General features: G+C 41.3%; 4 protein-coding genes across 6 annotated transcripts; 2 read left to right on the top strand and 2 right to left on the bottom strand.

Moving 5' to 3' along the window:
- LOC6901192 (uncharacterized) lies at positions 1-25,555 on the bottom strand. 3 transcript variants are annotated; one of them, XM_033383179.1, is made up of 4 exons: positions 25,402-25,555; positions 25,217-25,344; positions 24,938-25,158; positions 24,568-24,883 (listed from the first exon to the last, which is right to left on the bottom strand). In XM_033383179.1, exons 1-4 carry the CDS (start codon positions 25,448-25,450, stop codon positions 24,748-24,750), a joined length of 534 nt encoding a protein of 177 aa, XP_033239070.1. In that variant the 5' UTR covers positions 25,451-25,555; the 3' UTR covers positions 24,568-24,747. The 3 variants fall into 3 exon arrangements, with proteins under 3 accessions (XP_033239069.1, XP_002133891.3, XP_033239070.1); XM_033383178.1 differs by lacking the exons at positions 24,568-24,883; positions 24,938-25,158 and adding an exon at positions 1-747; XM_002133855.3 differs by lacking the exons at positions 24,568-24,883; positions 24,938-25,158; positions 25,217-25,344; positions 25,402-25,555 and adding exons at positions 1-747; positions 806-933; positions 991-1,147.
- On the bottom strand, positions 4,143-6,178 carry LOC26532389 (uncharacterized). The gene is made up of 2 exons (XM_015185974.2): positions 5,757-6,178; positions 4,143-5,321 (listed from the first exon to the last, which is right to left on the bottom strand). Exons 1-2 carry the CDS (start codon positions 5,887-5,889, stop codon positions 4,834-4,836), a joined length of 621 nt encoding a protein of 206 aa, XP_015041460.2. The 5' UTR covers positions 5,890-6,178; the 3' UTR covers positions 4,143-4,833.
- On the top strand, positions 9,503-15,202 carry SmydA-4 (SET and MYND domain containing, arthropod-specific, member 4). Its single transcript, XM_001354520.4, has 5 exons — positions 9,503-9,827; positions 13,404-14,452; positions 14,518-14,640; positions 14,693-14,886; positions 14,941-15,202. Exons 1-5 carry the CDS (start codon positions 9,810-9,812, stop codon positions 15,156-15,158), a joined length of 1,602 nt encoding a protein of 533 aa, XP_001354556.2. The 5' UTR covers positions 9,503-9,809; the 3' UTR covers positions 15,159-15,202.
- On the top strand, positions 19,679-23,336 carry LOC6901191 (polycystic kidney disease 2-like 2 protein). Its single transcript, XM_002133856.3, has 8 exons — positions 19,679-20,215; positions 20,948-21,764; positions 21,827-22,058; positions 22,120-22,347; positions 22,403-22,645; positions 22,713-22,939; positions 22,999-23,052; positions 23,123-23,336. Exons 1-8 carry the CDS (start codon positions 19,777-19,779, stop codon positions 23,253-23,255), a joined length of 2,373 nt encoding a protein of 790 aa, XP_002133892.3. The 5' UTR covers positions 19,679-19,776; the 3' UTR covers positions 23,256-23,336.
- Positions 25,556-26,401: the final 846 nt, after the last annotated feature.

Genomic DNA, 26,401 nt, shown 5'->3' with positions numbered 1-26,401 from the left:
TAAGAGCATAGTTGAACATATATTTAATTATATTTAATCGCCGGGTCTGAGTGTGTCGGATGAAATTTAGGGTTAGGGAAATGGCCCTTGTCTGGACGCACGCGAAAAGCCGATGTAAACGTTCTTCCGTCTGAGGAAGAATGCCACGCGATAGAAGCGAAGCTCAAATATTACAAAGATTTATAAAGTGGATGGGGATGAATGATCGTTGCTACTCTAGGTATTGTTTTTGTTGTTGGTTTGGACACGCCTCGAATGCGAACGGAGTACGCGGCTGTTTCCGTCTGCACTGCGCTCGCGTACAGTCCGACGCTCGCGTACAGTCTGACGCTCGGCCGAGGGGCTCCACTCAAGGGCATGATGTACAACTGCACGAACAATCAGCAGAAGGGGCTCACTGGGAGGACTATCGCAATCAGGCTGTGAGACATCCACACCCACATCACCAGCCGTGGGCGAAAGCGAGAAACGAGGCGTCAGCAGAAGGGGCTCACTGGAAGAACTATCGCAATCAGGCTGTGAGAGATCCACACCCAGATCACTAGCGATGGGCGAAAGCGAGAAACGAGGCGACAGAAGAAGTGGCTCACTGGAAGGACTATCGCAACCAGGCTGAGAGATATTCACACCCACATCACCAGCCATGGGCGCAAGCGAGAAACGAGGCGTCAGCACAGACGGCAGCATGTCGGTAGTCGATTGGTGGACCTCCACGGGGTGCGATGAATTAACCTCCAGCTCGCCCTCCTGCAAGAAAACACGTGTAAAGCAACTTCACATATGGATCAAAGTACACTCAAAATACATTGTGGGCACTTTCAAAATTCTGGTTTTCCTGGTTTGCCTCAATTCGCTCCATGGTGGACATTTCTACGGTCTGCAAAAGCTGCTTAAGCTCTGAAGTTTGCATTCCTTCCACATAGACACCAGCGTCTGCGGGTAAAAGATAGATATCTTAGAAGAGTGTAAATCAGATTATGTCCACTGTACCTTTGAGTATTTTAACCATTTCGCGGTAGGTTTGGCTGCGCAATTTCATTTTCTTTTTATTTGGAAAAATCACAAAACACACTAGAGACACCGATAAATACAAAAACCAGCTCGTTTGACATAACGGCAGCTCGTGTGCTGCCTATCGTAGCTGCTTTTTAGTTTTATCATAACTTAGTGTGACCATAGGCAGTGGGGGTCAGCTGGAACATTCTGTTTTAGTTAGAGCGCGATAGAGTGAAACGGCCAATCTAGCTTAGATTAGGTCATGATGCAATTATATAAGGTGATCTCGTCGGCAAAAGTCAGTCTTAAATTCTAATTATAAAATAATTGAAGTGACTATCGCAAAGTTTAGAATTAGCGCCAAGGCTGCACCCGAGGCTTTGCTCCCACAACTTACGCTTCAATGCACATTTCGGAACATGAATAAATTTTATTCCCGGAACATGAATTCGGCAAAAAGTGCAATACGTAATTTTTTGTTGGTGGCTCGTAAGGGTTAAAACTTTATAATAAAATTCGTCCGCGAAAAACCTTTCAAGCAAAAACGCACTGACGATAAGGGACCACACGAACGAGCTTCGGCTCCCGACGAGACCACCTGGTTAGGTCAAATTTGCGATAGTCACTTCAATTATTTTAAAATTAGAATTTGTTTAGAGTTAAGAACCTTAACAAAAAAATATGCATGCAAAGTTAGAAGCAACGTTTGCTTGCAAATTCACAGTGATCCGGAAGCCTGAATCATTGCCTTATGTTTAGCTGTTCAGAGTATATTCCTCCTCCATAAAGATGCTTATGGCTCCATCTGGGCCTAGGAGTCCCTCGAGCCATTCGTCTCTGTGAGGGATGATGGTGCTGAATGGAGTATCCGTGTACTTCATTGGACCTTGATAGTCCGTTCTTGCTGGGACAATGTTGTTATACCCGATACTCAAAATGAGTATTTGGGTATATTAGATTTGTGGTGAAAGTGGATGTGTGTAACGTCCAGAAGGAATCGTTTCCGACCCTATCAGCATCAATAGCCGAGTCGATTGAGCCCTGTCTGTCTGTCCGTCCGTCCGTCCGTCCGTCCGTCCGTCCGTCCGTCTGTCCATCTGTCCGTCCCCTTCAGCGCCTAATACTCAAAGACGAGTTAGAGCAACGATGTTTTGGATCCATACTTCTGTGATACGTCACTGCTACAAAAATATTTCAAAACTTCGCCCCGCCCACTTCCGCGATACCCCCCCCCCCCCCCCCCCCCCCCAAAGGACGAAAATCTGTTGCATCCACAATATTGCAGATACGAGAAAACTAAAAATCATAGATAATGATCATATCAATCAGATTGCTGAATCTGGATCAGATCAGATCCTTTTTTATAGCCGAAGGAAACAAATCCATTTGCACTGGCTACGCATCGCCTGACGTCACGCTCAGACTGATTTTCTGTCTCTCTCGCACGCACTCTTTGTCGTGTCGTTTAATATTAGCGGCGTCTGCCGCTGTAGAGTTGCGGTGTCCGCAGCAACTCACAACGTTCCCCCTCGTTTTTTTTTCGTTATGTGTATGTTTGTACATATGAAGTAATTCTTTAGTATTCGATTACCTTTATTTTTATATTAAAATTTACAGAAAGTTGTGAGGGTCTGAGTCTGTGGTTTTGTAGGTCGGGTAATTGGGCGTAGCTGTGGGGTACGGCCTCCTCCGACACTTTCCTTTATCTCTCTGTTCTCCGTAGCTCCCGCATTATAATGGCGGCGAACTTAATGGTGGCATCCCACGCCTTGGGGTCTGATACTATGAGTGGCACGATCACTCCAACGCGGATGGTGATGGCTCTCATACTCGAAGCGGTGGCACTCGAAGAAGACGTGATGGGCGTCCTCCACGATACTCCACCGCAAGATGGGCACCAGTCCTTAGTTTCGTGGCCAAACCGCTTCAGGTACGACCTGAAGGTAAGATCTCCAACCACAGCTTGATGTATGCAATAAGCCTGTGGGTCCAGCGTCCTTTATTCGTCAGGAGATGGCAGACGATGTGGAGTCTGCCATCTCCTGACGATCTCGTGCCTAGGTGATTCCTCGTGGAATGGCTGACTTTCGTGGGAGGGTCGCAGGTGTCCCTGCGAAATAGCTCATATACCTCGGCCTTTTCTCGCACTTGCTCTGCTATTGGAACTAGTCCAGCGATGACCAGTGCTGCGTCGTCGGACAAAGTTCTAAGCGCGCTGGCGATCCTGATAGCACATAAGCGGTGCTTTTCCTCGACCCCTCGCACCTTCGGCGCATTGGACCGACTACTGTATGTGTACAGTGGGGTGCAAAAGTGAGTACATAATCACCATAATCATCATAATCACTGACTTTCGCCGCCCATAGCAGCCAAACGAATAAAGCAAAGCAAAATAACTTTTTTTCCATATCAATACACTTTATTCTTAGCAAATAGGTAATAATACCAAAGCGAAATGAGAAGTTGTCAAAGAGTGAAAAACAAAAAAAGCAAAAACAAAACTCGCATGGACTCAGTTTTGCACTTTTCGTTATTTTCATCTATTTTCGCTCTTTCAAGTTCTTATCAGCAAAAAAGCTTGCAGATTTACAGTTAAATCTCTTCTTTTTGTATTTTTGTTATACATACATAAATCACATTAAGACTTGCCTCTTACAAATCGAAGCAGATTTCTTCAATTCAATAGACAGTGTCTATCGTGTGCTTAAAAATGAAAAATGTTGAAAATAATATTGTGTGCCTTACTGATAGAAAAGCTTGGCATTAGTCAATCGGTGGTGATCAGAGTACAAAAAAAGGGCGAAATGCTGTCCCCAAACCTCAAGTCCAAGGCCGCCCTAAGAAGTTAACGGACTGAGACACTAGACTTATGATGTCGGAAATGAGAAAAAATAAGTTGCTAACACCAAAGAATGCTTCTATGGCCATAAACAAAAATGTTAGTTGCAGGACAGCTAGAAGAGCCCTTCGCAACATTGGGTACAAAGCAGCCGTTAAGCAAAATAAACCTGCGTTGTCGGAAAAAAATGTTAAGGTTGAAATAAAAATTGGACCACGGATGATTGGAAACGTGTTACCTGGTGTGATGAATCTAAATTTAACCGTTATCAATCGGATGGGAAGCAGTACAGGCCCGGCGCAGGCCCGGAGAGAAACTTGAAAGACATCATGCCAAGCAAACTGTTAAACATGGCGCTGGAAATATTATGGTTTGGGGATGTTTCACATGGTGGCACGTAGGTAATGCGAAAAGAGGACTACTTAAACATTTAGCAAACCCATTTTCCCAATTTTCTGGAGAAATGTGCTTATTCCGAACCACAAATAACATTTCAACAAGATGGGGATCCGAAGCACACTGCGAAAATTGTTAGAGAACGGCTAGGAAATCAAAATTTTAAACTGATGCAGTGGCCAGCTCAAAGTCAATCCGATTGAAAACTTATGGTCAATCGTGAAACGACGGCTCGGTCAGTACAAATTAGCCCCATTTTACCTAGGCGATCTCTGGAGTCGCGTAGAATTGGAGAGGAATCGTATTCCAAAAGCTATTATTGAGAATTTGGTAGAGAATATGCTAAACCGTGTTAATAAAGTAATAGCTAATAAGGGTCTATGGACAAAATATTAATACGATGTTATTTTCTTTGATTTTTGTAAAAGTGCAAAACTGAGTACATGCGAGTTTTTTGAGTATGTACTCACTTTTGCACCCCACTGTAATTGTATGTAATTGAGTGTAATAAGAGTATGCATAATGTATAATATAAGAGAAAGTATAATGTTTGTACATAAGAAAATACCAACAAAAAATATAAATTATTAAAATAAATACAATTAGTCTTCGTCCAAATATTTCAGGACGACATTTAGAAAGTCAGTCCTCATCCGCAGTTTCTGGCTTGCTGACAGCGAGCTCGGCATCAAAGGTATCAAACTTTTGAAAAATAGCAAATCGTCAGATTCTTTGTTATTGCCATTATTTTCTATTTTCTCGATCTCTTTCTCTTTTTCGATCTCAATAATTTCATTGTCCATGTCTTCTTGTCGTTGCTTGGACGGTCCTGCCTTTTCGAAGTCATCTTTTGCACTTCGCACCGTCATAATTTGAGTCGTATTGTCACTAAATGCCATTGATTTTTCGTCCATTAGTCCGCAGGCGTCTCCACCGAAATCATCCTTCAAAAAATGCATCAAATTGAAATATTTAAATTTCGAAACATGAGACTCCGCTGCTGCTGCTCCTGATGCGAGTTTTGACACATTTCGCTGAGCCTTGCGATATTCGTCTTTCAAATATTTAAATTTTTTTTTGCACTGCTCCGCTGAAAATAAAAATATGGAATGTTTCAGATATTGGCGACTGCTATTTCCACCATATTGCACAGAGCACAAAAAAATTGCCAGTCGACTTTTCTCAATTGTATTGGGGCCACTGATGCCAAACATTGCCGAATAATATGACCAAAAAATTCGTATTATTTTAATTATAAAAAACATTTTTGTCATATTTCCTTACTAAAACATACATGAGTCTTATTTGTTCATTATAATTATTATTAACCACACTACTATTTTACCCTATTATTCTAAACTTGACTTTACAAAAGTGTATCATCTAAATACTTAAATAAAAAATAACTCAAATATATTTTGCCCCACTGTCTATTTTCTTTTCTTCTTGCTTATCTTTTTCAGTCCTCATATACATATGTACATGCAGATAAATGCACATACAAAAGGTCAATAATAAAACGTACCTGGTTTCCCCATTTTATCTGCAATCGCCTGCCATGTTTTTTCCAAAATTAAACGATTGGAATAATTTGTATGGTGCTTATTCCACACGACCGGGCTTACCGCAATTTCACTTAGCAACTTTTCGCAGTCCATTATCGTTCAGTACTGACATCAGATCGATCAAACTGAGCTGAGCTGATTTCAGCGAGCTTTTTCAGCTCAGCTGTGTTTGTGTGTTTGTTTTTCCAGAGCTTATAAATAATCTTTCAGCTCCGGTTTCGGCTCCGATTTCAGCTACAGTGTCCGCGCTACAGGCAAGAAAACGTACGCGCACACACAAATACAGTATGTCAAGAAACTCTTTACACACTGAAATTAAATTAAATTTGTTGACTTTGGATAAGAAAATAATGGCCTTTGGTTCAAATTTATCAAATTTTTTTAATTCATAACCATTCAGGGATTAATTACAAAGTAGTTAGCGAAAAAAGAATAACAAAACTATAAATAGGTAACTTACAAAACAACAAAAACAATGATTACTTATTTTTGACACTGTCAAGAAACTCTTTACACATTTCGTTTTCGAGCTCTGTTTTGATCTCGTTCTTAGAAAAAACGGGACTTTACCGTAATCTATGCTTTTGGCGTTGCTCAGTGCTGCTCTATTTTTGCATTGACTTTGATTTGGTTGCGAAATTTTACCGGTGCACATCTACAGACTAACTTTCTGAAATTTGTAAAATGCCTGGCAAAAGACTAAGCTTTGACGTTGTCCAGTTGATTTACTATAATCACCAGTTGGGCAAATCTGTTGCAGACATGATAGAAATGTTTTCAGTATCAAGGAAAACAATTTACAATGTCCTAAGTCGCGCGAAGAACGAAGAGAGACTGGAAACAAAATCTGGAGGTGGCCGTAAAAGGAAGATAGACAGACGTAATCATCAGGAAAGTTAATCCGAATCCGCAAATATCGGTCAGGACTCTGGCCAAGGAACTTGACGAAGAACTTGACTTGGTTGTTTCACACGAAACAGTACGCCAGGTTATTCTACGCCATAAATACTCTTCCAGAGTGGCACAAAAAAAAAAACCGCTGCTTTCGTCGGTCAATGTGGAAAAGCGCTTCACTTTCGCTGTTAACATGATCAGTAAGTCGGCAGAGTATTGGGATGACGTCATATTTTGCGACGAAACAAAAATGATGCTATATTACAATGATGGTCCACCCAGAGTATGGCGCAAGCCGTTAACAGCTTTAGATAACCGAAACATCATTCCGACTGTAAAGTTTGGAAAATTTTCAGTTATGTTTTGGGGGTGCATCTCTAGCCGAGGAGTGGGAAATATTGCATTTATTGAGAACACAATGGATGCCAAACAGTACCTCCAAATTTTAAAAACAAATTAAACGAGGGGGAACGTTGTGAGTTGCTGCGGACACCGCAACTCTACGGTTATACCCGATACTAAGTCAGTATGGCTCTCTTCTGGCAGACGCCGCTAATATTTAACGACACGACAAAGAGTGCGTGCGAGAGAGACAGAAAATCAGTCTGAGCTACGCGCTGCGTAGCCACTGCAAATTGATTTGTTCCTTTTGGCTATAAAATTGATCTGATCTGATCCAGATTCACCAATCTGATAGATATGGTCATTATCTATGATTCTGCGTTTTTAGTTTTCTCAAATTTGCAATATTGTGGATGCAACAGATTTTCGTCCTTTGTGGGGGCGGAAGGGGGTGGGACGAAATTTTGAGATATACGTTTTATAGTGACATCTTAAAGGAGTGTGTGTACCAAATTTGGTTACTCTAGCCTTAATAGTCTCTGAGATTTGTGGTTGCCTCAGATTTTCGTCCTTTGCGGGGGCGGAAGGGGGTGTGGCGAAATTTGGACAGGAAACGGTCAAGGTCCGATATCACAGGAGTGTGGATACCAAATTTGGTTGCTCTGGCTTTTATAGGTTCTGAGATCCTTGAACTCATATTTTGCAATTGGCAAAACCGACCATGAAACCTGTGTGTTAGAGTGAGACAGAGCGAGAAAGAGTGATATTGTTTTCGTGATTCTGGCTGTAATAATTATACGATCTGGTTCAGATTTTGCATTTTAGAAGATATAGTTATCTTCTACGATTCTGCGTTTTTAGTTTTCTCGTATCGTCGAAATTGCGGATGCCACAGATTTTCGCCCTTTGTGGGGGCGGAAGTGGGCGGGGCAAAGTATTGAAATATTTTTGGAGCAGTGACATATCACAGAAGTCTGGATCCAAAACATCGTTGCTCTAGCTCTTATAGTCTTTGAGCATTAGGCGCTGAAGGGGACGGACAGACGGACAGACGGACGGACGGACAGACGGACAGACAGACATGGCTCAATCGACTCGGCTATTGATGCTGATCAAGAATATATATACTTTATGGGGTCGGAAACGATTCCTTCTGGACGTTACACACATCCACTTTTACCACAAATCTAATATACCCCAATACTCATTTTGAGTATCGGGTATAAAAAGCAGTGCGGAGAAATTTGGGCTCATTACGGACAATAGGGCCAAATTCAAGTTTTATCAAGACAATGATCCCAAACATAGAGTCCAATGTGAGAACTTGGCTGCTTTACAACTGCTTTATTGATACACCACCCCAGAGCCCCGATCTTAGCCCCATTGAAAATTTGTGGGCCTACTTCAAGAAGAAAGTGGGAAAAGACAGCCCAAAAACCGCAATCAGCTAAAAGAATTCATACTGGAAGAGTGGCAAAAGATTCCCTTTGAGTATGACCTACAAAAACTGATAAATTCGATGAAAAAACGGCTCCAGCATGTAGTCAATGCTAAGGGAGGACATACCAAATATTAAAATTAGTTAAATATATTAAATAATTACGAAGAATTTTGAATTTAAAAAATGAAAATATTTTGTGTAAAGAGTTTCTTTCAAAAAATGTAATCATTGTTTTTGTTGTTTTGTAAGTTACCTATTTATAGTTTTGTTATTCTTTTTTCACTAACTACTTTATAATTAATCCCTGAATATCGAGAAAAAACCCGATATTTTCGGATCTGACACAGCAAAACTTACGATACTGGCTTCGTTTAGTCCGTTTTCAGTCGATGTAACGAGAAAGCTGAGACGCTGATTCTAACTGACCGAACGGAGCGAATACCGAATCACATCGGGGACTCGCCAACCCCCGGCTCATTCGCTTCGCTCGCTCGCGCAGATATGAGCAACATATCGGAGGACAAGGACCAAAACTTTTGTATGTAATAGAGAGATAGAGAGAAGCGCCATTTTATAAAATCCTTGATACATCATGATCGCTTACGATCATTTCGAACAAATTGGTACCCCTATTCTCTTTGAGTACCAGTTACATATATGTAAATAGGATATCCTTTAATATATCCGTGTCAGGCTGTATTGTAAACTTTTTCGGGCTTACAGAAAGTGATAGATATGTAAATCTGTATGCAGACATAAACATAGACGTGTTGGTAGGTGCCCTCGCGTGTCTAGTATACGCCCTTACAGCCACTGCCTGCAGCTGTTGGCTGTGCCATTGAGATGTTTGAGAGCAGAGTGATCTGAAAATCATAAATTTGTATAAATGTTTCGGCGGGGGCGTCTCTAGCCCAGTGTCTCTGTCAGTGTTTCGAGTGTGTAGTGGTGAATGCTGCTGTGCGAGCATGCCTGGGACTGTGACTGTGACTGTGGCTGTTGGAGCGGTGCCAACAACTTGACACAGCGCCGTCTCCCAGCGCTCGACGACATCTCGACAGTTGCAATTCGGGCGTTGCGGTTGGAACAACGCGTAGTCAGAACTAAATTTTTGTTTTGCTCTCCGCATTCCTGTTTTCGGTCTGACTATTCGCTGGCATACTGTGCTTGGCTTTGTGCGACTCACGGGAGTAATTAATTGACAAGTTGTTAAACATATTTATGAAGTACGGCCCGGCATTTAAATTATCCGTGTTCTGAGCTAAAAAAATTAACAATTAAAATCAATTAAGAGCAGGAGTGAAACACAGCCAAATCAAATTTAAACACAAATAAAGCGATGCCGGGAAGGAAAAAAGTAAACACCGCAGGTGGTAGTGGATGGGCGTGGGGATGCCATTGCGGCTGTATAATTAAAAATTAATTTGCCGCACAGACAACAGCAAACACGAGTGTTGCAAGTAAATGTAAACACTCGCATATACATATTTACATATACGCACGTGTGTACAAATCTATATATGTATGTACTATACATATGTACATATGCATGAGTATGTGCAGGCATGACATTTAATGACACGGCAAATAAAGTACACGGGAAGCAAAACTCGACTGTTGCTTCGCGACTTGCCCAGCCCACCTAGTTTGTTGAACACAAGTAATCAAAGGTCATCACGACATATACACATGTACATACATTCGAATTGTATATACAAATTCTTCGTCGGACACCATGCAGAAAATAACACAAATCTATTTTGGATTTTCTGTTTTCTCTTTGGTTTTTAATTTTTATATTGCTTTTCTGCCGATTTTCATACCCAGTACTGGTCGTACAGGAGTAGACTACGTGCGCAAGATTTTTTGGTGCTGATTTTCCTTGAGACTTCTTAGAATAACGATAGCTCTTTGATACAAGAAAATAGCTTTACTATACGCATGTGTCTAGGCAGAACGAATCCAGTTGATCGCAGCGCACTTCATTCCAAATTGAAGAGTATTAAGATGAGATCTTTTTCATCACTGAAATCATACCGATCGCATAGTATGTTACCAAGACAAAGGCAAGGAAATTATCGATTTAGGTGTAGTCATCTCATTCTAAGACTGATGCCATGCAGTATAATTCTACACCTCTAAAACTATGAGCACAAGATTGAACTCTCAACAACCGATATCCCTTGTTCGAAATATTGGCTGTGGTATTCGAGCGTGTGCCTTTCTTTGTTGTGATGGCATGAATTTGAGGAGGGAAATCAGAATCGTGCCACAGCTATGCCCCACCACTGCGCAATATTGTTCTTTGTTTTATTTATAACGGGGCGCATCGTGTATAAGCGAAGATATAAATAAGTCGGATATGAATGAATCCGAATCCGATATGGAGGCAAAAGTTTGGAAATGGATTTTCAGCCAAGCACAAACAAACGCATATGAAAAATGATCATGAATTATAATCGGATCGGAGGAGAGCTCCGTGCAACCAGATCGAACTTTGATTTTATCTGATAGATAAGGGGTTCCAAAAATGTATTGTGGTAACTAGTAAAATTCATCTACATCTACATCTATTTTAAAGCTACATCCATATTTAATGATGATTCTATATATCTCGTCAGATCGTCCGATTTTAAAATACGGCTCTTTTTACTTTTTGTTCTGCGCTGCCTCAACTGAGATGCAAGTGTGAGGTTACCCTCATAGATTGGAAAATGCTTCGTGGGATTTTTGTGCAGAACTTGATCAAGCACAACTAGATTCAGTAGAAACTTTATATATAGAGGTGCAGTCCTTGCATATCAACGTCCAAAGATAAAATACATGTATGTCTGATCAGATGGAATTACGAATTATCATAGCTGGGAAGTTCACTTCATCAGAAGGAAACTATCCATATGATACACCGAGCTTTGAAGAATTCGGTACTTCTACATCGGAATATCGAATTTCCTTTACTAAAAATACTATTAATTTCGAATGGCCAACGTTCCGAACGGGATTTGAATTTGGGAAGGTTGTTCAAAAGGCTGCAGCTTAGCCAATTAACCATCGATTATAAACGGTATCTTAAACGACACCCAATTAGCGTGTCTATTCAAATAAACTAAAAAAACAATAATAGCTAATTTATTTCGAATATTCCCGTGTTTTTAAAGTCCACATTTATATAAAATGTTCGCCAAAAATTACCGATGTTTCATTTGAAAGCTTTATATTTCCCAAACGGTAAGCTTAAGCTGAACAAATTACAAGGCTGTTTAACAGCTGCGTTCATTAGTTTTTCTGAATTGCAAAGTTCTTCAAATCAAGGTAATTATAATTCATAATTCATTAAAAAAAATGTTGGAGCCCTAAGTCTATCAGAAAAAGTCACTGTGATGGCTGGAAAAAAACGTAATATTTTGCTGACTGGAGGTTATTAGTAGGTACATGTTTAGTACACTAGTATGAGATGCACTGAGAGAAAAACAGCAAAGTAAAAAGAAACACACCCATATTTTAAATACAAATATGGTGAAATTAAATTTACTTTGATTTAAATGTAAATGTGGTCAAAAGCTGTTTAATGCGGCCCATATTCAATGTAAATAAAAAACACTTTAACATAAATATTATAAATATATTTTAAATTTGTAGGAAATACTCATATAAATAAGAAAATATTTATTTGAAATATATTTTCATATTAATATTAAAATTTAATGGGAGGGGATATGGGCAGTTAGCCCAAATATTACTGAATATGTAACTCAAATGGATCTTGATCCTAGTACAATACCAGGGATAGGCTGCTACTTAAGTTTCTCGCTTTACTATAAGAAAACAAACTTTGGTAGTTGAAAAATGGTTTTATTTAGCTTAAAAATATTCTCCAATAAGATTAAGACACATACTGAGCACTGTGGCACTCAAAAGGAGGTATTTCCAAAACAAGTCTTCATTAGCCGTTGACCATTCCTTTTTTTTTATAGCTGGAAACTAATGCGATATTTTGGGTGGCTTAAAAATTCTACAACAACTTCCGACCAGCCTGTAGGATCTTACTGACGGACGTCATACTAAGGTCCAAGAATGCCTCAATGTTACGGTATATGACGTGACAATTTGATCGAAATGTGACCTAGACCTGAAACTGAAATAGCAGCCCTCGTAAAACTGGAGGGGTTCAATAATTTCCGACAGGCCTATATGTTCAGTTTGCAAGTCTTAAGGTTAATTTGTTCGGAAGTGATTTCAAATAAAACCAGGAAAAATCATAGCTGAGACGCATATATGTGTACAATATGTAGGTATGTATATATGACATTCATAGATTCCACTTAGGAAGAAGAACTCTTGGCTACGAACAATGAAAGTATTCTTCATTGATAAAGAAATATCATTTCTGAGTGCAATGGCAACCGTCGTGTTGCACTATATTTAAATTGAAGAGAGGGAGACCATTAATATTTGTATTATACCTTTTGGAAAAAAGGGTAGCGTAATAGGAGTAGATATATAAAGCTCTAGAATTGTATTTATTTTATCGATTTGGTGGCAAACTATCTTAGGAGAAACGATAATTAAGAGTGCGAAATATACTCGGTACGAGTGAAACTATTAGGAGCTCAGGACTTTTTTCTCTAGTTTTTCTCTAGCCAAGATAAAGGCTAAAACCTTGATCTGTTGATTCATATGGATGTGTGCATAAGGCAAAGTGGGAACATCGCACACCTATTGGAGACGGTTGATTGCTATTTAATTGCCAGCTGTTAACAGCAATAGTCGTAAAAGCTTGATTTCGAAAACCAACGACCAGTCGATGGCCACACGACAGACGGCATGGGACCGAGTGATTTATGAGGGTGTGCATGGGACAAATTAGAATACAATTAGCAGAGGATGGCTCCGAATTCCATCGCCACTAATTAGCACTTTTTTTCTGCGGCAGATCCACCACAAAAGCAACAAGGCTAGGCATCAGCGGCACCAGAAGGCGGACAGGGACAATAACAGTGAGCAGAACACGCCTGAGAAGGAGTCTGAGGATGGGCCCAACTCTGACGCCTTCCACATTGCACAGTCCGAGATATATGGCCGCTATCTGGTGGCTAGCCGCCAGCTGGAGGCGGGCGAGCTGCTAATCACGGAGGAGCCACTGGCAATCGGGCCCTGCGTGAGTGGAGATGCGGTGTGCCTGGGCTGCTACCAGCCGGTCGGACTCGGGCGGGAACAGTACCGGTGCCCTGGGTGCGGGTGGCCGCTGTGTGGGGCCAGCTGCCCGGGCCTAGGCCGGCGCATTGGTCACACTACTGAGGAGTGCGCTCTGTACGGAGAGCGTCGGCCGGCGGCCGCCGAGCTTCTTAACGATCGCACTAGTCCGCCAAGAGTGAGGGACCTATACGAGCTGGTGATGATCGTGCGGATTCTGCTACTGCGCACGCATGCGCCAGAGCAGTACGCGATGATTACCCGGATGGAGTCGCACACGGAGGAGCGGCGCAAGAACGAAAAGCTCTGGTCACACTACGAGCAGAAGGTAGTGCGGCGGCTTCGTGACGAGTGGAAGCTCGATGATCTTGCAGCGGAGGAGGAGGCCCAGGCTGTGCACGAGATCTGCGGCATCCTCGACGTCAACTGCTTCGAAATCGGGCAGAAGGGGGCCAAGGCGCGAACGCTATATCCGAGCGCCTTCCTGCTCGCGCACGACTGCAGCCCGAACACTGCGCACACGGACGACCCCCGGTCCTACGCCATCCTGTTGAGGACATCGAGGCGCGTGCGCGAGCAGGAGGCTTTGACGCTCAGCTATGCGTACACGCTGCAGGGTACCCTCAAGCGGCGCTCGTTTATGTACGAGGGCAAGCTGTTCTGGTGCCGTTGCCAGCGATGCGCCGATCCGCAGGAGCTTGGAAGTGACTGCAGCGCGCTTGTCTGCCGATCCTGCCTGAAGGGCACGGTCCGGGCGGTCACGCCATTGGAGCAGACTGCCGACTGGGCGTGAGTAAAGCGGGTTGAGTTGAGTGGTTGAAACGCCGGGGCTAACAAACTTACTATCTGGGCAGCTGCGATCGCTGCGATCATCGGACGACGGCCCTCGACCTGGAGAATCAACTGGATCGCATCAATAACGATCTGGAGGCCATCGACGTTCACGACGTACCAGGACTTGAGAACTTTCTCTTACGGTGCGTATTTGCATCAGATTCACGGGATCTATTATTAATCGTTTCTAAGTAGCTATCGTGAAACTCTGCGTCCGAACCATTACCTTCTTCTGTCGGCCAAGTACTCTCTCTGCCAGATCTACGGCCGCATTAAGGGCTACCTGCTGCCCGAAATGTCGCTTAATGACATAGTCCGCAAGGAGCGCTACTGTCGAGAGTTCCTGGCTATCATCGACTTGCTGGAACCAGGCCTAACGCGTCTTAGAGGTGAGTTAGGGGTAAGCCATGTTTTCTTTTTTAAAGCCTGCCCCGGTGTTTCAGGACTCATCATGTACGAGCTACATGCCCCGGTAATGGTTATGGCCCAGATGGGAATGCAGAGTGGCCAGATCTCGCGGCAGGAGTTCCAGCGCCGCCTCAAGGAGGTATCCAGACTGCTTCAAAACAGTCGCGACATCCTGCTACTGGAACCAGAGGGGTCCAGCGAACACGAAATGGGCCTGGCTGCTGCCGATGCTATCACCAAAATGGGGATCTAAGCAAACTGTCTCAAGCTGAAATAAATTTGTATATACCCTCTAAAGTTATTACAAATTTGAACCGATGTACCAGGCAGATGACTACGGCAATTCAAGCTGAGATGCCGATGTTCTTGGGACTATAAATCTGCATTATGCGATTTACACTTCTCATGTACGCAGGTCAAGATAGTTCAGTAGTTGTCTGACGGCTGAATCTTGATCGGATTGAATCATTATTATAGCAAGAAGGAACAAATGACGTTTCAGTGGCTACGCTACCCCCAGCCTCGCGGTTACTCTCTCTCACACACACTCTTCATCGTGCAGTGTGCGCGCTTTGGCGGAGATGAGCGATATAAAACGGCTGGTTTTGGTGTGAAAAAGCCAGATGTAGTGGGATAAAAAATTAGTAGAAAAATGGAAACAGCGAAAATATCTTAGAATTCTAATAAAATAGCTAATTAGGTGGAAGGACGATTAACGAGAATTGATTGGATTCACGCTCACTGCTCGAATGGGTCCTTCATACTCCTATAGTATTTTTTGCTTAAAAGGACTTTGAGGATTCCATAATTGAGAAGCAAAACTTTGAAAATGAAGTTTCCTAGTGGCAAACCAGAATTAGATGTCTGGACTTAAGAACACTTAGGGCAAGAAGAATAATAAGCCGATTTCTTCGATACACTTGTGGGATATGGGAGCACAAACGATGGAAACTCATTCCGGACTTTCTTTGAGAAAAACAGAATTAGAGGGAGAAAATAGCTTAAGTGTATAATGAAATTATCGAAAGATTGGGGGTCATTTTGAAAACTCAACACTGCAAGGAACAAATTCACACCGCAAATTTGAAGACGGCAGAACTCTTGCTAAAAACATATCCTGAAAAGCAGCTTACTCCAACGCTTCATAGATGTTGGGACATATTCAAACTTTAATTGAAGATGATTGCCTACCTGTTGAAGAGATGTCCTGCTGGCAGCCATTTCAGGTCCATTTATTTCATCCATTGGACATGCAAAGTCCCAAAACGAATTAGCAAGTAATAATTATCCTTACGAAATTTGCTTCCAATTTGAATGAATTTTTTACAGAACACAAATAATTAAGCTAACTTTTGGAACACAAAAGCCTTTTTTAGTTTTTGTAAAATTAAATGAAGTAAAAAAATAAATATATAATTATTATGTATAAGGGTGCAAGACCCCTGTGCACTCACTTCACTCAAGCGCTGACCCCTCAATAAATGCCTTAGTACTAAATATTTCGTATGCTACCCAAATAGGTATGACTCATGAAAACATCTTTATTCGTTCAGAAGTTATCAATTTGGCAAGCTGAAATGGCCGCAGGACCTTCTATGCGGCGCTTGAATAGATGGTCGGGAAAATGTTGACATTTTTTTTTATTTTTATTTAAGCAGTGCTCAAAACAACGTCTTCTTGAAATTCCGCATGCACACTCATATAAAGAATAAACAATCATATAAATAGCTTAACGTGATATGTACTCTCTTGATGTTTTTTTACATTCAGCTTGAAAGAAATTGGTTACTGCATTTCCCATAGAATTTAAATCTAAAATTACACACATCGACTTCCAGTCATTTGTGTTATGTATCTGGTGAAAGCAGTGCACTTGCATTGCCTGAGGATAACCTTGCTTACATTGAGAGCCGAGAAATAGTGGAACAACTCTTGGCACTTTGTGTTGATTGTGAAGAAGATTAGTTAATTAATTAATGTACCTATCCTTAGGCCTTAGGCTTGACTAGTACTGTTTGGATTTTATTGTTGTTCTACATTGCTTAGATTAACCTTGTGTAATATATAACGTTATATACACGTCAGTAAGGGATTGATAGGAGGGGATGTTGAGGTGACTGCCGGTTGGGATTCTCTGGGTCGGTGCTCATTCGGTAACTTGGGGGGTTCGTTTGACCGCATCTCGAGTCCTACCACATAAACTTAAAAAATAGAATCCAGTGAGTCTACAGGAAGCTAACTCCGAGCATATACGAAAACTTAACGGCACAATCATATCTAGGGCGTACCCGAAGGAACTAGGGGCTTTCATTATCGCCGGCGTGAGGTCTTGAGATGGCAGGCGACCCACACGATTCTGTACCCCCCCGTCCATGATATCCAGTTGTGAAAAGGTTCTGCAAATCCCTATAATTCTCACCGTATCCCATTACGTCAACATGTCACTAGGAAAATAGAAGTCTATTCCATATTAATTTCTATTATAACTTCAGAAAATTTTTCGGTGCTTAAAGCTAATCACTTTTGCCACATAATCAGGAAAAAACTAGCAAACACAAGTTTCCCCACCGAAAATACCACACGTATTTTTTTTACGACCAGTGAGGGGAAAAAAATTAATTGAATTGAAAAAAATGTAGCTTAATCACTAAAGAATAGAGAACAAAGTTTATATACATATATGTACATATATATAAACGATACGGTATATTAATATGATATAGGATATAAGAAATAACGAAATTAAATTTATATACATATATATTTTTTTTTCTTATTAGTGTACTTATCGGTTAAGCTACAATGCATTAGCGAAATGCATGCAATGCGAGCATTGTTCGAATGTTTTGTAAGTTTTAATTTTTTTTTCTTTTGCCAACCAGCAAAATAAATTAAGTTTTGGGAGCTTTCACTGGTAGCGCTGCTATCGAGGCAGGACTGTCACGCGGAGGTAAATAAAATGAAAAGCAGAGTTCAGAAGGAACCAAAAAAAAATTAAAATGAATGCTAATGCTACAAAATCTTAGTCCGGATCCGGAACGACTACGTCTAGGCCGGCGCAGAAAGCGAATTAGCGGAGCACACGGGGTCTGATCTCTATGATCTATTTCCATAGATTTTTTGTGGTCTCTACCTAGCGTCTTGCCATTTTTTATTTGCCTGGCGTATTTCTTCAGAAGTCGGTGTGTATGCAAGGGAAGGTAATATTGATCTCTTGAGGTGTATGAAGGTGGATCGGAAGTTGGAATCTGATGCTCTGTGAGTCCTGCCTCAGTTTCGCATAGGGCATCTGCTATTTCGTATCGGGTTTGTATTCTTTCAAATAATATTGCGGGATAGCTAGGTTTACTGTTTCCTTGTATACTTATGTTAGAGCTGTGAGGTCTGCCTTTGTTGGAATGATCTGGCAGATGCTCAAAGGATTTCCAGTTCGCTTTGCGGGTAATGAATCTAGGTATAATTTTTATTCGATTACTGTAGTTTTGCCGAAAAAGGCTTATGAGTATGGGGAAATGATTGCTGCCTGATAACGAATAATCGATATCCACGATATCCACCGAATTTAAGGTTGAACCAAGGCAAGTGGGTCCCTGAGGGATATACCATTCCCAAGGGTATCTAAAATATCATTTATTTTTCAGGTCAACAAAGTGATTCTGCCATTTGCGAAGCGTGCTTAAGTGATCGACGTGAAATATTTCAAGAAAGGCTGTCATTATTTGATCCAGAAACAATGCCTTACTCCTGTAAATAAGGCATCGATACTCTCCCTCCCAGTGCCAAAGGAAGAAAGCTACGCCAAGGGTACCACCAGCTTCCAGGAGGTTTACCGATCGTTGCCTGATGTGTTGAGTAACGAAACGATTGATTCTATGTCCCCATCGGTGGCCCTCAATGCGGTTCTCCATTTGGTCACCGATATCAAACTGCGACTCATTCCACAAGAGAATCTGGAGGATTTTCAAATCCGCAAGTTCTGGATGACGACGTTTAACAACGAGCTTAAAAAAAAAACTGAATTATGATACAATGCTAGAAGTTATCCATCTTCACACAATTTTAAATATATTTTCATGCCACAAAACATACAAAAAACTAAACGAAACGATTCAGGACTCTTCTCCAATGTGTTCTCGAATGATTTTTTAATTCCATCTCTCAAGTCCTCATATAAACAATAAATTAATATTTTTGAGAGCACACGTACCTTTATGAACCTTTTTTTGGTTTTGTTGTACGTGGAAGAAGACGCCACTGGAAAGAATGCCCTAAGCAAAATGGTGAAATTTTGAAGTAAACTTGTAACAGATAGATCTAACAGGAGTGTGGATACCAAATTTGGTTGCTCTAGCTTTAATAGTGTCTGAGATCTGTGGATGCCACAGATTTTCGTCCTTTGTTTGATCGGGGCGATGTTTTGAAATACACTTGTAACAGTGACATATCACAGAAGTCTGAATACAAAATTTCGTTGCTCTAGCCCTCCCAGTCTTTGAGAACCAGGCGCTCATAGGGACGGACAGGACTCAATCAACTCGGCTATTGATGCTGATCAAGAATATATATTCTCTATGGGGTCGAAAACGCTTGCTTTTCACCCCAAATCTAATATACTATATACCTCATTTTGAGCATCGGGTATAATAATTCATCCTTGTACCAACCTCAACTAAGATGATTACAAAAAATTAAACAAAGAACACACTACTACTATATTTTGAGTCCCTGGTCAGTACACCCAGGTCATAGCTATCAATATCTGAACTTTTTACATGTAGCTGTCATCTGTATCTCTTCAGATATTGTTTTGTTTTTCTAAAAAGCTTGTAGAAAAACTTTTGTCTTCGAAAATATATAATTTTGTATTTAATATGGACCAACAGGATCAGGGTAACAGACGGAAAGGGCTGGTTGAGCGCCCTAGCCCCCCTCCAAGACCGTCGCGGGGAGTGCCGCCGCCGACTCGACCGCGAGCGTTACGAGGTGTCGGAAATCAAGAGAGGCCGTCCACGAGTATTAGAAGGGCTCCTATACCCAGACGAGGTCAAATGACCTCACGAGTACCAGAATCGCCCCATGAGCAGACCTTTGGCCAAGCTGATCTACCCGTAGGACAAACACAGTTAACGCCGAAAGATAAAAAAAGACGAAAGAAGATATCAGACCCTTCAAAAGATAAACGCAAGTCCAGAGCAGGTTTCATCCTGAAGGAGAAGACATCGCAGATTCTCTACACCACCGATGAGGAGGTTGTCGACGGTCTCACGGAGTTTGGGGTATTTCTAATCTTTCTTGTTATCACATCAATGGGTGAGTGGAGGCTGAATATTAAATAAATATCTGCCCAGAAATTTGGCATAATCGCTTCTCATACGCAATACTCAGATAATGTAAGGGTATATTAGATTTGTGGTGAAAGTAGAAGTGTGTAACATCCAGAAGGCAGCGTTTTCAACCCCATAAATATATCTATTCTTCATCGGTCATGTCATCATGTCGGTCTGTCCGTGCGTCTTCACAAGCGCCTAGACCTCATGAACTATAAACTATTTACTTTAACATAGATAAGATTAGCCTTTCTGTTAACTAATAAGCAGCATGAATCTGAAATCTATCCCCTTGCGCAGACGTTACGGAATCCAAATACCGTAAATTTACGAACATTTCAAGACTAGCTTTAAATTTGTTTTTTAATCGACCTGTTTGACTGTAGTGAAGTGGTCGGCAGTGTTCACCAGTAAATTGGCAATTCCTTTGGCAAATTGCCAGCTGTCTACGAACACAAACGCACGTTAAAACATAAGAGGTATGCGTGCCGAAAAACGTTTCGCATATTTTTTTGCAAAGATACATATTTCATCACATTCACATTTTCGTAACTAAATGTTCTTACACAGCTTTTAAACAGTTTTCCTGGAAAAGATTGTTGAGGGACTTGTTTTAATGCTAAATTGAGTAATTAATAAATTATTTTAAATTACCAGAGCATTTTCTTCGTCATTAAACTAACCAAAATCCCAAATGCTTAACTTTATATTTTAGTTACTGTTTCAGTGCGTCACCCGCACACTTTTCACTTCAATGAAAAGATAACAAAACTGTTTAGATTTCGCGAACGGATCATGGCTCCTTCGGTGGTAATTTCGTTTGATAAGTTGCTTACTGTCCCTGACTGGTGGGACTATTTGGAGAACCACTTTGTCATCACATTAGGCGGAGGTATGACAATATCGACCACTGGTACGTCTATATGTCCACCGACCAATTTGACAACTGTGACCGATGAGGCTGAGAATGAACAGCCCAGAAGCGGTAGACAAGAAGACCCAGAGCTATCCGACGGCATATTCGACTCCGCTGACCGAGCTGACAACTCCGATAGCATCGACCCGAACTGGAATACCAGAGAGAGCGGCAGCAGTGAGGCTTGCGGCGCTGCAGCCATCAATATCACCGCGCCAGGTCCGCATCGTGTACTACTGCAAGAGAACCTTATGCTCGGTCCACCACGCCTCCGCCAGATGCGCGTCCGCAGTGGAAGCTGCTATACGAACAAGGTCTTCGCTCGTTTTTTCAACTCCTGCTACTCCGGATTTACGCTCGCAGACGAGGACAAAACCGCAATGCACAAGGGTACACCGTATCAGACGATGTCTGAACTTGACGTCACACCGATCTGGACTCTTCTGACCGTATATGCTGGTGGCGGATACTCTATTAATCTGACCTACAACATGGATGAGAATCTAAAAAAACTCAATAAATTAAAGGCAGTTCATTGGCTTGACCGAGGCTCGAGGTTGTGTTTGGTGGAGTTCAATCTGCACAACGAGAACATGGGTGTATTTCAGATCGTCAAGTATGAGTAAATTTCTCACCAAATACTCGAATGAGAGAGGTCTAAGCTATTCTCCATTCTAGACTTATGGTTGAAATACCTCCGACTGGTGGTGCCATGCCGCGGACACACATTCAAACGGTTAACAAATTTTCATTCTTCTCCGATCGTAGTCTGACCATGACTGTTATCCATATATTCTGGTATATAATGGTCTTTTACTACACCTTCTCTTTTGTCACTCACTTAAGAGAGTCCAGCTGCAGGATCTACTTAAAATCAATCCTACATATTATCGACGTCAGTGTTTTATTGGTAAGTATTACGCATACAGATTCCATTCGATCTTCATTTTACGAGTACCTCTCGTCTCAAGCTTTGCTATTTGGCTATCGTCTATAACGTGTGGCACACTTTCAAAGTAAAGTCAATAATATCTAAGGCCCAGATGAACCAGGGCTATCTGAGTCTCGATGTTCTCTGCTTGTGTAATACCATCTACGGGAAGATGATGGCCATTCTAGACTGTCTCGTATGGATCAAGATATTCAAGTTCATCACGTTCAATAAGTCATTATTTCAGTTCACGGCGACAGTGAAAAGGGTACTTAATAAAATAGTTGGAAAGTTTTCCTTAATTACTATTTGTAATCTTGTAGAGCTCACAAGACTTGCCTGGCTTCAGTCTTATATTTGGGATTGTGTGCATGACATATGCTCAAGTGGGTCACTTGCTTTTTGGCACTGAGCATCCGGATTTCCGGAATTATGTCACCGCATTCTTTACCATGATCCGTATGATACTGGGTGACTTTCAGTACAAGCTTATGGGGCAGGCCAATCGGCTACTGGGTCCCATATTTTTCGTAACCTACATTGTCATTGTAGTCTTCATATTATTGGTAAGATTGGGACTTTAATTGAACGTTTTATATATACATACTTTCATTGGGAACATGGCAATATTAGAACATGGTCATTGCAATGCTTATTGGAACCTATAAGTCGGTAAAAACTGAAGATGTTAGCAGAGGACAAAGTATTTTGGGCTCGTATGTTTATAAGAAGCTGTCTTCAGCCCTTTACTGGATCACCCACTGCAGACGGAAGCCTCGATTTCGGGGTGATAATGATGGGTATGCCAATGCCGCAGAAGAAGAGACTGAAGTCTTGCGAGAGAACACAGAAGCAACAGAGTATGTTTCCATATCAACATACCTACGAGAAATTCTCACTTAATCAAATATGTTTTCAGGCCGAGTTACTTTAAGGATAATCGACCCGGAGTAACAGAGGAGGAATTGGATCGGTAAGAACTCCAAAATATTTCTTGAATCATAATATTTGATGTTCCCTTTGCATTTGTCTTTGCCCATCAGCCTAAATATTCGCTTGGATCAAATAGAGAAAATTCTAAAAAAAATTCTCATCAATATTGAAAACATACTAAAACGTGTAGAGAGCTACCGTCTCAAAAGTATAAACAAAAACAGCACGGAACCAACTCTATAGATATTATGACTGATTTATTATATTATTATTATGTATATTATATTATTCACTACGTTTAGTACAGGAATTTTTGGATTTGAACGGATTTTATTTCTTCAAGTCCAAGCTTTGTATAATATTTGAGCCCCTTGATCAATTGAGGTATTCTATTCTATTATTTTCGCCATACACACGGTCAGGATACATATGTAGTTACTGGTTACTGTGTTATGTGCATAATTTGAGTACAAATTGCCAAAAAGAAAATTTACTATTTTTACCAGGGACCGCAAATAATAATTATGAGTTTAAAAAAATTGAGACACAAAAAAACCACCAAAAAGAGTGGGAAAAATAGACATATGTTAGTTTTTTACGGCAAACTTCAAAACAGGATAAACTTTTATTCGCAATTTTTTGTTTTAAATTTATCTTAATTATTAACTTTCTCGTATCTTCAAAATTGTGGATGCAACAGATTTTCGTCGTTTGTGGGGCGGAATGGCACGGGGTGAAGTTTTGAAATACACTTGTAACAGTGACATATCACAGTAGTCTAGATACGAAATGTAGTTGCTCTAGCTCTTATAGCCTCTGAGCCCTACGCGCTCACAGGGACGGACAGCACACATGGCTCAATCGACTCAGCTATTGATGCTGATCAAGAATATTTGTATGTATTTACTTTATGCGGCTTTTCACCATACATCTAATATACCCCCATACTTATTTTTAGAACATATAGGGTATAAGGATTGGGAACGGTCATCGAGTCAAATACGTATTTTCTATGGTATATCTAATATTACCATCAAAATAGTTCTGGCATGCATCAGCGTCTGCATCCGGGTTCAGTGGTGCAAAATATAAACAACATTTTTACTGACACGGTTGGGTTTGAGTGCGATGTGGATGGGGTGCTTGGCAAGAAGTTCCTAAAGTCGCTTGACCATTTGTACACTGCGATCATCGGTAAGTAGTAATACAAAATCCGATTTTAAATATAGATATTTAAAATATACCTACAGTTTTATTTCGGTATGTACAATACCACAAGCATTGCCTAAGGCTGGGATAGTCTTCATCCCTAAAGCAGGTAAAGCCTCACACTCAAACCCGAAAGACTTTAGACCAATCAGTTGATCGTCTTTCTTCCTCAAAATCTTTGAGAGACTTATCGGATTGCAACTACGGACAACCATAATTCAAATCTGTCCAAATTTGTCCAACCATAATTTCAAATTTGGACTTTTGATTTGCCACTGAAAGCCTTTTGATTTTATTAAGTTTCTTAATATAAATCCAAATAATAATTATCATATTGAAACATCAATAAGAGCATAGTTGAACATATATTTAATTATATTTAATCGCCGGGTCTGAGTGTGTCGGATGAAATTTAGGGTTAGGGAAATGGCCCTTGTCTGGACGCACGCGAAAAGCCGATGTAAACGTTCTTCCGTCTGAGGAAGAATGCCACGCGATAGAAGCGAAGCTCAAATATTACAAAGATTTATAAAGTGGATGGGGATGAATGATCGTTGCTACTGTAGGTATTGTTTTTGTTGTTGGTTTGGACAAGCCTCGAATGCGAACGGAGTACGCGGCTGTTTCCGTCTGCACTGCGCTCGCGTACAGTCTGACGCTCGCGTACAGTCTGACGCTCGCGTACAGTCTGACGCTCGCGTACAGTCTGACGCTCGGCCGAGGGGCTCCAGTCAAGGGCATGATGTACAACTGCACGAACAGTCAGCAGACGGGGCTCACTGGGAGGACTATCGCAATCAGGCTGTGAGGCATCCACACCCACATCACCAGCCATGGGCGCAAGCGAGAAACGAGGCGTCAGCACAGACGGCAGCATGTCGGTAGTCGATTGGTGGACCTCCACGGGGTGCGATGAATTAACCTCCAGCTCGCCTTCCTGCAAGAAAACACGTGTAAAGCAACTTCACATATGGATCAAAGTACACTCAAAATACATTGCGGGCAGTTTCGAAATTCTGGGTTTCCTGGTTTGCCTCGATTTGCTCCATGGTGGACATTTCCACGGCCTGCGCAAGCTGCTTAAGCTCTGAAGTTTGCATTCCTTCCACATAGACACCAGCGTCTGCGGGTAAAAGATAGATATCTTAGAAGAGTGTAAATCAGATTATGTGCACTGTACCTTTGAGTATTTTAACCATTTCGCGGTAGGATTGGCTGCGCAATTTCATTTTCTTTTTATTTGGAAAAATCACAAAACACACTAGAGACACCGATAAATACAAAAACCAGCTCGTTTGACATAACGGCAGCTCGTGTGCTGCCTATCGTAGCTGCTTTTTAGTTTTACCATAACTTAGTGTGACCGTAGGCATTGGGGATCAGCTGGAACATTCTGTTTTAGTTAGAGCGCGATAGGGTGAAACGGCCAATCTAGCTTAGGTTAGGTTAGCTAGTGGCGGCTGTCAGACTCTCTAGTAGCCGGGTTTCGGCCCGTTGTGGGATCTTCTTGGGATCTTCGCTCTTCCCTTTATCGGGAGAGTCCGTTTCTGTGGGTCAATATTGCTGTTGTTTCATGAGTGATGAGTGACCTATGTGCTATGGTGGCAGTGGTCGGAGTCTCTTAGACAAATTTCTGCTATTTCTGCCTGCTTAGAATGCCATTTAGCGCATAATTTGAGGTGGTGCGGAGAGCTGCACTGATGCAGAGCGCGAGCACATGTTTGGTGGCCACCACGCTGGGACTCCGTAAAGTAGTATTGGTCTATCTATCGATAGATAGACATAGACATACCTATGTGCACTAGTTCCGTTTTCGAGTGATTAGCATCAAATTAGCATTTGATGGTACTTCCCCGAAAAGATACACGATGCCACATTTTTCTTCCTCCAACTTGTAGCCGTTTTTCGCTACTCCACAGATCTTGTCTGGCGCCTTCGGCATTTTATCTTGCTAAATTATTAACTTCTTAACGAAATATAATACTTTTATTAAACAAACTTTATTTTATAGAAAAATGTACCAAAATATAGTTTGCATTTGTACAAAGTGCTATGACGTTTGGAAGCTTAACAATTAAGTGTCAAAGTTTAACTTTGTTCAGGTGCATATTTTCGTATTAAAAACAAAATATTGTTATATTTTTGGATTAATAAACCAAATCGATAACCAAAGCAGACTA

This window comes from Drosophila pseudoobscura, chromosome X (assembly GCF_009870125.1).
Source record: "Drosophila pseudoobscura strain MV-25-SWS-2005 chromosome X, UCI_Dpse_MV25, whole genome shotgun sequence".
Taxonomy (NCBI): Eukaryota; Metazoa; Arthropoda; class Insecta; order Diptera; family Drosophilidae; genus Drosophila; species Drosophila pseudoobscura.
Note: the sequence above shows the minus strand (reverse complement) of the source record. Positions and strands in the feature narration are given on the sequence as shown.